Source organism: Rhagoletis pomonella, unplaced genomic scaffold (assembly GCF_013731165.1).
Source record: "Rhagoletis pomonella isolate Grant_MI unplaced genomic scaffold, Rhpom_1.0 Rhpom_scaffold_00003, whole genome shotgun sequence".
In the NCBI taxonomy this organism is placed as follows: domain Eukaryota; kingdom Metazoa; phylum Arthropoda; class Insecta; order Diptera; family Tephritidae; genus Rhagoletis; species Rhagoletis pomonella.
Window position 1 is genome coordinate 55,273,934 of NW_023458557.1, and position 13,767 is coordinate 55,287,700.

The following is a 13,767-nucleotide window of genomic DNA, read 5'->3' on the forward strand; positions in this document are numbered from 1 at the left end:
CCCCCCACAGGATGAAAAGTTTTCCCGTACATTGACTAAATGAGTCGCGTGATCTCTTAAATATCGTTCAAATGAAGCCATTGATATACCTACCGCATTCCTTCATGGACGGATGTGGTCGAATCTTTCCTTGGCGATTCGCCACTTTTACAATTCGTCTTAATATTTATAAACTGGTTTCTTTGAGCCCTACTGCTACAAAAACGGCCGCCCCGAGCAATTTCCTCAATCAGAGGTAAATGCAAGATCGCATTAACCCTCTAGTAGGCTGAACCGCCTCCAGACGGTCGTTAACTAAACACCTTTTTAGTGCACCTATAATAATTTTTTTCTATATTCGTAAGGCACGATCTTTAGACAAAAATCGTACCCTTACGGCGAAGTTAATTTGAATCCGTTATGTCAATCCGTTTTATTTTAATCGGCAGTTGAATTACAGATTGTGAAAGACACGGTTAAAATTAATTATTTCTTGCTATTTAGTAATTTCGTAATTAAAGAATTTTTTTCTTTTGAAAAATTTTTTGATATACAAAATTTCGGTGGATTTCGTAGTTAAAAGCACCGTATTTTAATATAGGTTTTATAATTATATCACTATTCGAAATGGAGAAAATTGCTTTCGAACACAGACCGTCTACAGACCGGATTGCCGACACATAAAAACCCAGTTTGCATTTTTGACCGTCTGCAGACGGGATTGCCGGTTCGTAGGTTAACATTGTGTAAGAGAAAGCTGAGAACATGTCAAAGTATATCGGCGAGCCGGTCTCCAGACGGTCTTGGTTTTTCTCCCTTGTAGAAAAAAGTTACGGTCACAGATCGAAATGGACATCATTTTTGGATTTGTCGTGCTAAAATCACCCATTCCTGATTTTTTCAACTCATAAAAAAATTGGCCTACTAGAGGGTTAAGGGTGTATGAGGGCATCAGACAAAGGTGCGCTTACACAATGTTGCGGTCTTTACATGCATACTTAAACGAATCCTCCATTTAGCCCTATAAAAAGTAAATTGGTCTAAGATGAATATAGGGCCAAAGCAGATCAAACCCCGTGTAGGTTTCTATATATTTCGGCTGCAGCGCAATCCATTAGGTCCCTTTTCTGCAAAACCACTGAATTTCAATCAGATTTTATAAAATATAGCGGGTTCATTTTTAGGAAACCAATATTTCATCATACAGGTAGCACACGTTTTGAATTTGAACGAAATCGGTTCATAAATATGACTTTTATAAATAACTCGACCCCAGCGCCACCTAGCGAGTTTTCTGGTAGCCTATAATAGGACCATATATGCAAGGTATAACCTCTGAAAATTTGACTGAAATCTATGCAGTAGTTTCTGAGTTAACTCCGAGCAACGAAAACGGCTATTGTTTTATATATATAGACTACCTACGCGAAGCTTATTGTAGAAAAGGGAGTTCGCTCAGACGCCTCACTAGTGACGTACTGACCAACACCTCTACAGGAAATCAAATAATCACATGATCAGTGCATGTAACGGCAGGTAGAAAGGGTGTGGACACGTAGGCAGGGCCACATGTTTGCAAACTTATTGATTTCTTGTTACCAGCAATAAGAGTAGATTTAATACTTCTAGTAGCACTGCGAGGCCATCCAATGAGCCTTACTTCTAGAAGCACTGCGAGGCCATCCACTGAGTCTTACTACAAGGTACTTCTTAGCCTGTACCTGAGTAGAGAAACACCTGGAATGTTGCCTGGACACCCCGGCCCTATGTGCTTGAAAATATGTACTTTGTATGATTTCACGGACATAAATCTGTGCACTTGGTGTAGGCTGTTTAAAAGCATAAACAGACAGCAGCGTTGATCCGGATCAACTCGGGAATTAACTGCAGTTGATCCAGATTAAGTCCGAGTTAATCCGGATCAACGCTGCCTACTGTTTAAGCTTTTAGACTGCATTACTCTCATTTAAAAGTTAAAATACAAATACAAAACTTCAGCTATCCTCCCTTTTCTCTTTCTTCCAGCATAGAGCCGAGATAAAAACACAATATCAGGTAAGAGTTGGGGTTAACGCGCTGGTCTCACGTCGTGGATATACAAGTCATCGATCCTCCTGAGAATTGCTTGCAGCCCGTTGGTTTTTTGGAAAGCCGTCGAGGTAAAATGTTTTAGTACAGTAGTAAATTTACAGCAGTGAAATTAAGTCTCTGTCATTACTGGGATGATCAAGTCATATCCTACGAAGACCTTGATTGTTAGTTGGCACTGATAAATCCTTTTTGCTTCACTGGGTGCCTTGACTATTAGAGAACTGGGATTATGTATAGAGAGTCTTTATAGGTATGGTGCTTCTACACATCTTCATGATACAGGATTTAAAAAAATCTGAGTACGTTTGCACTATGATCATCGTGGGCCAAACATTCGACACCAAATTTATTCAGGAATCATTTTGAAGCATATATTTTATTGTAAAAAGTGCTGGAAACGAATCCGTATATATTATATATATTATATATATATTATATATATATTATATATGTATATTTAGCAGGCGTTTGGCGGCTGGGAGTGTTCTCCACGGAACCCAGAACCTATGTACATCATTACCTCTGGATACCCGTTGGCATCTGATGGGTATAAAGATGCGAAAAGGATAGACTGGCTGCATGATAGCTGACCGATTCTTCTATCCATCTGCATGCAGTAGCTATCTTCTCTGATAGCCAGTCATGGAGTGCAAACATACCCTAAATGTGGTGACAGGTAGATACTAGGGATGCCAAAATATTAGGAAAATTGTGATCCCGGGATTTCAGGATATTTATTCAGTAATCTCGGGATTCACATTGAGTCATAATTTTTATGAATATGGGTAAAAATTCAATATCTGAAAGCATTTAAAATTTACGATAAATTGATTGTAAAATTTACATATTTATTAAATCAGACAAATCTAAAAGAAATATATTTTTTAAATTGTATTGAAAAAAACCGTGTGATTGAGGAACGCATACATCACAAATAACAATGTAAATACCAGGTACTTTTGAAAGTAATGATTAATAAAAAATATATACAAAAACAAATTCTTTAAATATGTTTATTCTACTCCATACACAAATGACGATTTTTTGCCATTTCTTTCGCAATTAACTCGAAATTTTGAGGGTGAACGAGTCAAACGGACATCAGATTCCCATTCACAGAGTCGAAGTACATGTCGGTAGGTTGGTCTTGTTAGAAGCACACACCCCATTTTTTGTGCAGGTGTTGTTATTATTGCACTTGAAATGTGTACGTAAGAGCAGCAAAGTATTTAAAGGGGAGTCTTCTAATCTTGGCCTGAACTTGTTACATACAAAACCTGCTGATGAAAAACATCTTTAGGCTCAACTATAAAGCCATTTGAAGTTTGTGACTCCTATCTCCTCATCTACCAAATATTTGAACTTCTTTTACCAGCACGTCGAATAAATTAAAACTTTTTCGATTTGAGTAGATTGATTTAAAAAATTATGGAACTTTTTCTTAAAACTCTCTGTTTCGTTTACATTAGAGACGTTGTGAGTACATTCATTTAAATCTAAAAAAGGTTGCAATTTAAAAGAACAGTTTCAAGCTATTTGTTAATTGCAGTCAGGACGGCATTTTCCAAAAATCATACTTCAAAATTCATAAAAAAGTTCTGACTATCAATGCAATAATTAAACTTTTACTGGACCTAAAAAACACCGGGCTCCCGGGATTGGCATCCCCAGTAGGTAGGTCCCACACATATGCACATACATAATACAGAAGCCAAGCCACAAATATGTATATACATACACATTTATAAGGCAACTTACAGCATGTGAGATGAATAGCGGGTCATCAGTGCCGCTCTGTACGCGGGTATTCTGTAATAATCTTGCGAATTCAGGCTGGAAAATAACCTTAACGACCATCCGAATAGAGGATGATTTACAATGCTTACAACACGTCTGGCTGAAGCGGTCACTGCTTCGACATGCAATCAGGGTTATTAAAGGCCATTGTTGATGGGAACACACGCCTACCGAATGGGTCTGGAGTAGAATGACCTCTGTTGCGGCAATGCACTGTGGGCCAGGAAGAGTCAAAACTAGCTAAATTAAAAATCTTATCGGATTGGCTTAAAACTTGCTCGCTGGCGTTTTCGGGGTCGCTGATTACGAACCTGATATTAAATTTAAAAAATTCAAAATTGCGGATCGAATATGGCGGTCAGTTTATTTTAATTTGTTAAAATTAGTTGAAATTTGTTTCGTGGATATTTTTGGAGTTAAAATTCTAAATTTTTGAGATTGATGATTACGAATCGGATGCTATATTCAAAATGGCGTACTCAGTGTGGAGCCAGAAAAATATAAATCCATTTAATTTGAAAAAGATCACTGCGAAGTTTACATTATAGGCTCAAAAGTTTAATTTTCAGATTCTTAAAAAATCTTCCGCCATTTTGAATATTAAAATTCTGATGGTACATTCGTGATCAGCGACCCTAAAAACTTTAGAATCCGTCTTTACTTAATAACTGACAACTGTTTTAATAAAATGGATGCCAAATTTATTTGCGCGTTTACAGACATCTCGTTTTTTATAAGAGTCGCAGCATTTACGTAATACTGAATTTTCGGTTCTACCACGCTTATTTGATGTATTATAAATTTAGTAGTCTTTTGACATACTTTACGTTAATTTCTATGCCATAGAATACATACAGTTGAAACTTCGTCTCACTGATAAATGATTCTGGCATTTTAAACTCTCTCTATCTGGCCCTCTGTGCAATGTAGAGGAAAACATTATCTATGTATGCTACTTCCCCGCTTTTAGCTCAACTTGCCAATTTAATGTTAGTGCTGTATTGAATATTCTTCGGTAAGAGGTTGAGCGAGAATTGGTATTAAAATTACTAAAATATTATGACAGAGTAGGAGGTTTAAATTAAAGCCCATGAGAAGAATGTGCATGAGCTCATTATTTTCTTAGCGGTATTTTCAAAGCTAATAGGAATTTGCGAGTAGTGAATATTATAATATAATATAATATTATTATAAGTGGTATTCAAAAAGTGTTCACGACCAACTATAATTAAGAGAAATGTGTTTGCTCTTATTGCCACCATTATTGTTATCTCTTGTTTGCATTGTGCAGACTAAAATGAAAAAAAGATATTAAAATAACAATGTTAACGCGCGAGAATTCTTGCTCCCGCACAGCATGTTCCCCGGACACATACTGTTTATCTTCTTTGCCAGTTGAAGTTACAGTTGAATTTCGGTCCAGACCATCGGTTACCATAGCATCACGCACCAAACTCTGTACTAAGGTTCGATCGCAAAAGTATGGTTCAGCTTTGCGAGATCCTTGAACATTATTTAGATGTTGGGCAAAATGGCCGACAGGTGTAGCACCATGCATGGCGTGGTGTGGTTGCGGTGGTTTTGGGCGCACCTGCAGAGAAAAAGAAATTTGGTGGTTAAAAACAAAAGTTTGGTGTGTTTAATAATGAAATGTTTTTTATTGAGTTTCAGAGGTTCGTTGCGCTTTCTTCGAACAAATGGCCTTATTATTCAACTTGCTTACCGACATCCACTTCCAGCCTGGCCGACCTGCACGACCCAAGAAATGTAACACCTGCTCTTCGGGTGAGCCAAAACTTAATTCTTGTTCCCGAGAGGCTGACAGATATTCGCCCGAGCTTTCACGCTCTTTCTCTAAATCACTAACACTGTTGTACTCACAATACACCCAATCGGGGTGTACGCGCCAATTATCTCCTTTGAAGTATTCGGTCACTGTGCGAAAAGATGAAGATATATGAATATTATTGCCACGATTTTTATGATATCGAACTCCTTTACCATTTCGGCGGGAGTGCCGTATTTCTTGTTGGGAGACTAATTCATGGCTTCCATATTTTTCAGGGAGTACAACAGCTAAAGTGAATGGCGTGTCTTCAATAGGTCCATAAAAATACCTGCAATGTGTAGATTGAACATTAGTCTAATTTGTCTTGGTGATCTAAAGTAGATAGATTTGGTAAATAACCTTTACCTTTGCGTACGCGCCGTTACACGTTTCATACCATCAAAGTGGTTGAATACAGTGAATTCGGTTTCACCTTCTTTGGGCATAAGCATGTCATTGCGCATCTGTAGACGTATAAAAGTCGTTTTAAATCTCACCGCTTATTAAAATGAGTTCAGCGTTTTCTCTCTCTACTTACATCATACAGCAGATTCTTATTCATTTCGACAATTTCATGCTCATTGCCCACTTCGGTTTCCGGCAGTTCCAACTCCGTTATGTCGACCGACGTGTACCGCGGCCGCAACTGATCAATATATTGATTACCATCACTCATAGGACGCAAATCTGGATGATACAGTACACGTCCATTGTTATCAACGATAAACGAATATCCATTCGGCCCCAATTTATGTTGCGGTATCATTTTTCGTATCTCCTCGATGGGCACATCGGTGCCTACAACACCGAGTAAATTAGCCACACGCACCGAATGGTTTCGTCTATCGAAGACCGGAGTTGAAACTGTCGTCACCAGCCGTCGCTGGTAGTCGGAGTCACGTGCCAAACCACCTGTCTTGCCGGCGACGAAAACTGGACTCCAATGTACTGGATGATCGGCCTGATACATAATCATGGGCCGTGCCATAACTAGTGCATAATCGATAACTTTCTTGCGAGCATCCTCCATATCATTGATTTGCACAAAGAATCCTTTGTTGGAGCAGGCCATTTCATGCAAGTTGCTGCGACTACTCGAATCGGAACCGATCAGATATGTAAAAATTCGTACGGGCATATGAGGCCAATTATATTGCTTGATTATGTCGCTATGGGTTTCAGATGTACTCTCGGTGATGAGCATAATGGCTTGATTACATTGACTGCCTTCGCCCGACTGGTTGTACTGGAGGGAAAAGAAAATATAGTCAAATGTTTAATGTGATGAATACTAAATGAATTTTGAAGTCGAGCCTAGTAAATGTGTCGCAATTTTAAGAAAGGATAATACCAAAAATTTTTCATAAAATAGATACGTATGTGGGCGGTTTTAAAAAGGAACCTAGAGGTAAACCGATATAAGGCATAAAACTGTAACTAAAAGAACAACTCAGTCAAACAGTGTTTGAACTACAGTGTTGTTCCAACTAAATTCTAGATGTAAGTATGTATATACCAGGGGTGGGCAAGGCCGAGGCCGAAAAGAGCCACATGTAAATTCTAAAAGCTACAAAGAGTCACAAAAAAATACAACAAAAACAAAAATTTTATTTTTAAATAAAATTATTATTAGAAACGAAAAACATTAATTTTACTATTATTCTAATGTACGTAAGATTGATTTTAAAGCAACTTCAAAAGATCCCTTTGGCCAAATTTTCTGAATCTGGTTTTACGTCAGTTAAAGCCGTTTGTAACAGTTCTGTTAAATGTTGGTTAGTCAATAGGTACGTTCGTTTAAAATCTCCAGTAAAAAATGTCCAACACCGAAATTCCGGCGAAATGTCATCTGTTCTCTCACAGGAATAAATATCCAAAATAGTACGCGAACAGAAAATTTGCAGAAACTTGCAAGTTAGACGAACAGCTGATATAAATTTTGTTTACATTCAAAATTATAAAATTGAAAACGTAATAAAACAAATCCCGAAGTCTTATCCTGAAACAGTTCACTGACTAAACGAATAACTACTTACTTCTTACAAGTTTAATTAGTGGCACTTTACTATTTTAACTTCCAAACCAACAAATTCAATTTAGGGATTTGCGTAAATTTCAACCAGCTGTTTTTGATCAGCTGTTTCCTTGTTGGCAAATTGCTGTTGGCAAAAATTATTCCAGCAGAAACTAGCGGCTTTCCCTCAAAATTAAATGTCATTTTGCTCTCTCGATTTCCCCTACTTTGCAAGTTTTTTGGGTATACGAACACAAAAAGCTTATAGTTTTTATAACTTTCAATAATTATAAGGTGCGCGAATGCAACTGACGTGAACGGTATTCTGACTTTACGAATTTCACTGTAGAATACAAAGACTCACAGTTATACGTTGTAACAAAAAATTTAAAATAGCTCTGATCCAGTACTCCATGAACTTACAGGATTTTACACGAACTTGCAGGAAGTTGCAGGAAAAATGTTCCCGTACTCCAAAATCCTCCAAAATTCTGTAAATGAGAGCGACTTTTGGAGAGTTGTGTAGAGAATGAAGTTGCAAGATTTTACCCGAACTTTTTCTTCTGGTAAAATCATGAAAAGTGTCAAGCAATCACTGGTTGACGTTTTAACAGGAAAGATGGATTTTTTGTTCCCGTACTTTTTGTTTTTACTCACTGTTTACTCTCACTTCAGAGAGTAATTTTGCTGTTTGACAGTTTTACAGGATTTTTCACGAAATGTATTGGATCAGAGCTAATGTGCGTCACGCAGCTGTTTTCACCAGCGGATATTTTAAATCTGGTAATTGTTGCCGGAATCCAAGCAATGGCAAAGCTTTATGTTGCATTTCCTGTGCCTTATCTTCTTTTAATTCCAAAAACTCCAAATTTTCTTCGATTTTCTTAGAAAGGAGTTTTTCGGATATTACAAATTCATCCTCAATTATGTTACATAAAAAAGGTTTTATGAAGTATGCAAACGTAGATTTAAATAACTTCAAATCGGCAAATCTTTTTTCAAAATCTGCTTTTAAATCATGTGCAATATTTTTTTCTTGCCATGGAAAATGATGAGATATTCTACTAGATATTGCCTTTACTAACTGGGCAGATAAATTGTTCCTCACTTTACGGCAACGACAAAGTGAAACTTCACTCCATTCGTCATAAAATTTCAAAGGTTGGCAATGTAACACAAGCAAATAAAGAGCAAGAGAATATGTGTAATGTGTAAGCATTCCGAAATCAAAGCGAGACAGCCCCTCCAGAACTGCTGGGGTCAATCGGTACGTTTGAACAGCTACTGCACCGACTCCTAGGTAAGTAGCTACTCTATTAACCCGTGGTAGTGCACATGGTAGTGCAGAGTCGAACCAGTCGTAAGCAGGATAGGGAAAAACTACAACAGAGGGCGCCCATAAATTACGCAAGTGACTACTTTAGTAACTCCCGGTAGTGCAGACAGAGCCGATGATGACTACCGCTTAGGACATTGTTTTGTGAAAGTAATTGATGAAATACACTTCAAGTAGTCGGTCGGTAATTGACGGAGTTTATCAGGTAGCTACCGATTATTTTTTTATTTATTCGTTACATTGCGAAATTCCGTTTAGTGATAGAAACACAAAATAATAAACAGAACTTTTGCAACGATTCGTATGAATAAAAAGGATTTTCCGTTCGTTTCAAAGGCAGTTAAAAAATGCGTATAATTTTCATCACGAAATTGATATCATAAATTTTGTGTTTCTAGTTCAGCTTTCGTCACTCGAAAATTTTACCTCAAGGAGGTGTTTTATTTGATATGTAAAGTATACACTAACCATTCGTGCAAAAATATTTTAGTGCACTCTATCCCATAAAAAAGTACGAATGTTTAAACATTACCGTGGATACGCGAAACCACTACCGACGTTGGAACGCACCGCCTATAAACCTGGGCCCGTTCATCGTTGCATGCTTATCTTTTTATCAACATAAGTATCTTATAAATGATTGGTACTTTATGAATGGAAAATTTTTTAATTAAATACGTTTCCTAATTTTGTTATTTAATTACAGCGTTGACTTTTTTTTATATTTTTACAATTACATATTCTGAGTGGCTTGAAAAAATCTTACATTCTAAACAATTTGAAGCTGAGGGTTTGTAGTAATGAAACTGGTGTGTCCACTTGATGGTTTTGGCTCTAGGAAAACGTTTCGCCAACACCTTCTCATGTTTTTTATATTCAGCTAAAGTACAAAATCAAAATCAGTCGAACAATATTGGGTCGAAAGAATAGTTTTGTCCTGTAGACTAGCGCAGTATGCATTTTTTAACGCAGCCACCAATGCCATCGCTTCTTTTCCGTGGGCAGTGACACTGATATACGCGATTCTCGTTTGTTTAACGGACGCGTACTAGAGGTGTACAATATCAGAAATGCAGTAATGAATCAAATTCACTTGACAGTAAAAAAAAGTTAAATCAATGCTTGCCCGCCATCAAAACAAACACTGTAGTGTCGCTGCTAACTATAATTCCTGCAATGACAGTATTTGTTTGTTTACTGCAAATACTGATTTACACTAAAGAGAGCAAAGTAACGGGGCAGCACAGCGAGTGCAGTAAAACAGTTGGGTGTGAAGTGAACGGCAGCAGTGTGTTCCATGTTAGTCATTTTGTGTTAATACGCCGTGATATTAGTTCAACTATTATTTTATAAACAGCATTTCAAATCATTTATGCACACCTCTAGTCTGTACTCAAGATTCTCAGAATTTAGGAGCCTCATGATTTCGAAAATAAATTTAGGCACTGAGATTTCAATAATTATTAATATAAAGAATTAATCGTAAGAATTATTAACATATGTAATAATAATATACCTATATGCTTTTTAAAACGTAAGCATGCAACGACGAACGGGTCCAGGTTTATGGGCGCTGCGTTCGAACGTCGCTAGTGGTTTCGCGTATCCACGATAATGTTTAAACATTCGTACTTTTTTGCCTTCCTTTTATTAGCTCGGGATGTAACTATGTAATATTGATGCGCCTAAAAGATGCAGCGATTTGTATTCTCAAGTTACATACCTGATTACAGTACGAATATACGAAATAGTTTTTTAAACTATAATTTTGTTATGGGATAGAGTGCACTAAAAAATTTTTGCACGAATTGTCAGTGTATACTTTACAGAATAAGATCGTAAAATTTTTCAGTTAAATTGTCAATTGTTTATTGGTAAATTTATTATTATTTAATAATATTAAAAAATAAAATTTTTTCAATATGAATATCTTTTTCGTTTCTGCTACTTTTTCTGAATACACCATTAAAATTTGGTTATTTTTCATTGAATATTTAAGGAAATATAGCAAGGAATATATAAAATTGATAAAAAGAAGGTCAAAAATTCATTTATGAATAAATTTTTGAAAAATTGAAATTTTCAAAAAAATATTTTAAGACATTAATTTTCACATATAGATCTTTGAATATCTGCCAAAACATATTTGAAATTCTAAAACTTCATTTTAGTGGCCCGTTTCAGAAAGTTTGACTCATATGATTTTCACCTTTCCGAAAGCTTGTTATGTTTATTTTTTTTTATATTATTATTTTTTAAGTATTTTTAACTTTTAGCTTTTAAGCGAGCCACGCTAAAAGGGTGATGGCCTCAAGGCCTATTTTTTATTGATGAGACAAGTTAAAAAAAACGAGGCAATGCTGCCGATTCTTGATTCAAAACAAGTCTGTTTATTTCAGTGCACGAAAACTGCTTTTACAATAAATTTTACATTTCTCCTTAAATCTAAGACACTCCCAATTTTAAGTTACTTTTCCAAAATTTTCATATTGTGACCAATCATAATTTATTATTTTGTAGTTTTGCATTTTCTAAATGTTCTTGTAGTAAAGTCTCATTGCTTTTCTTTTACTCTAATTAAATTTATATTGACTTCTCATATATTGAGAAATATCAATTGTGAAACCAATTGTTTCACAGTTGCTCTACAAAGTTCATCGTCTTGAGAAAATACAACACTACAAATGTCTTCACAAAAATGACCCACATGTGCAAGCTGCAATATGATCGTTTCTACAAAGCAAGTGGCCGCTAACGCTTTGCCCAATTTGTGACATATATATGAGTCATAACTCTTTTTGCTTGCATTCTTAACGTTGTTGTTAAGAACGTTATTCTTTAATATTGCAGTCACATGTGTGTTTACATTACTGACCTTACTTACTAATTATTTGTAGACACACAACACCCTTACCCTATAAAAAAAAAAGATTTTGTAATCATAATTGACAAAATTATTTTTATATTATAATTTTACATACGTTTATATACTTTTACATATTTCTAGCTTTTATTAAATTATTATTGTGTGCTTCTTTTTCTACATTGTCCATAATTATAGTACTGTTAGATCCGTTTTGTGATATAATTTTAAAAGGACCTTTAAAAGGTTTATCTAATTTTTTTTTCTTATTTTAAATATACGTCGTCTCCTGTTTTAAATTTTGGTTTGTTAATATATTTTTGTGTATTGGAGTTATGTTGTTTATTTTTTAACAAATTTTTTTGTGCTTGATTATGTGCATATCTTAGTTTAATTATGAATTCATTTATATAATTGTCTAAATTGTAGAATGATTCTTTGCTTTTAATAATTTCACAAGGTAAAGAGCATAATTTACCATATACTAATTCAAATGATGTATAGTGAGTCGTGCTATGTGGAGCGGTGTTGTACGAGTATGTGTAGTATGGTAATAGTTCATTCCAGTTATCCTTTCCGTCCATTGTCATTAAGAAGTCATTTAAAACTCTATGGTTTCTTTCAACTGTACCTAAAGTTTCATGATGGTATGGTGTTGATGTTACTATGTCTATGTTCATTAGTTTACAGATATTTGTCAATAATTCGTTCGTAAATTCAGTACCTTTGTCTGTTTTTAATTTCCTAAAACAACCATATTTTAAAATAAACTTTTCTACTATTGTTTTTGCTACACTCACTGCGTCTTTTGTTATCAAAGGAAACGCTTCTACAAATTTTGTAAGTTCGCATTGAATTGTTAGTATATATCTGTATGTATTGGATGGTCTAAGAGGACCAACTGTATCTATTATTACAACATCAAATGATGTATTTGGTGTCTCTGTTATTGTCAACTTTTCTTTTGTATATTTAATAATTTTTACCTCGTTACAGATTTTACATTTGTTAATATGGTCTTTAACCATTTTATTCATGCCTTTCCACACATATTTTTGTTTGAGTTTTCCTGTGCATCGTCTTATGCCGCAATGGCCTGCTGTTTTTGAGTCATGGTAGCTTTCTATATAACAGTATGTCTAGACAATCTTCGAACGGTTTTTTAGGACCTAAAAACCTATAAAAAAGGCAAAATAAAATAACGAAATAGGCTGGAAAAGCCAAAATAAAATAGTGAAAAAGGCACGAAAACGCACTAGGTGTTGCAAAAAAGGCAAAAAAAGGCAGAACGAAATAGCGGAAAAGGCAGGAAAAGGCACTAAAAAAAGACAGAAAATACGAAGAACAATCAAAAAATACATTTATTTTAGAAATGTTTATATTATAAGTAAAAAGAGAAAAACTATGAACTAGTTTCATTATATGAAAATTTTTACTTTGAATCTTTGACTATTTTATCCTTTCGAGTTTCTAACTCATAAAACTTTAATCTGTATAGTTGTAGTAACATTGAACCACAAGATGCATTTTGAAGTTTTCTGGCAGCATTTTCATTCGATTTTCGCGAAGAAAAGCCTTGAATGTACTAAATGTGTGCTCGACGTAAGTTGATACAAGCGGCGCCCAATTTAAACATGGAACGTTTGAAACGTTCATATTATCAGGAATAAGGGCGTTTCCCTCGCCCTTTACAATTTTATCTACACCCCTTATTGTCTCCAAGCCTTCGTTAGCTGAGAAAACGGCATTGAATTTTTCCAACACCAATTTGGCAAGAGGTCTCTGCGCTTCTATAAGCCGCATGGGCAATGTGTATACAGTATATTTTGCTTTGCTGCCTTTATGCTCAAGTGCATATA

The 13,767-nt window shown here is 35.4% G+C and overlaps 1 protein-coding gene across 5 annotated transcripts in view; it reads right to left on the bottom strand.

Annotated features, from left to right (window-relative positions):
- Positions 1–13,767, bottom strand: part of LOC118735312 (voltage-dependent calcium channel subunit alpha-2/delta-3) — a 513,712-nt gene that overhangs the window by 21,754 nt on the left and 478,191 nt on the right. For 3 of the 5 annotated variants that reach the window (XM_036464990.1, XM_036464991.1, XM_036464992.1), the window contains 4 exons: positions 6,234–6,941; positions 6,062–6,159; positions 5,591–5,984; positions 5,244–5,458 (listed from right to left, as the gene is read on the bottom strand). In XM_036464990.1, coding sequence (XP_036320883.1) covers positions 5,244–5,458; positions 5,591–5,984; positions 6,062–6,159; positions 6,234–6,941 — 1,415 coding nt within the window. The remainder of the gene's footprint in view (positions 1–5,243; positions 5,459–5,590; positions 5,985–6,061; positions 6,160–6,233; positions 6,942–13,767) is intronic. The other 2 variants (XM_036464993.1, XM_036464995.1) reach the window with 1 other exon arrangement.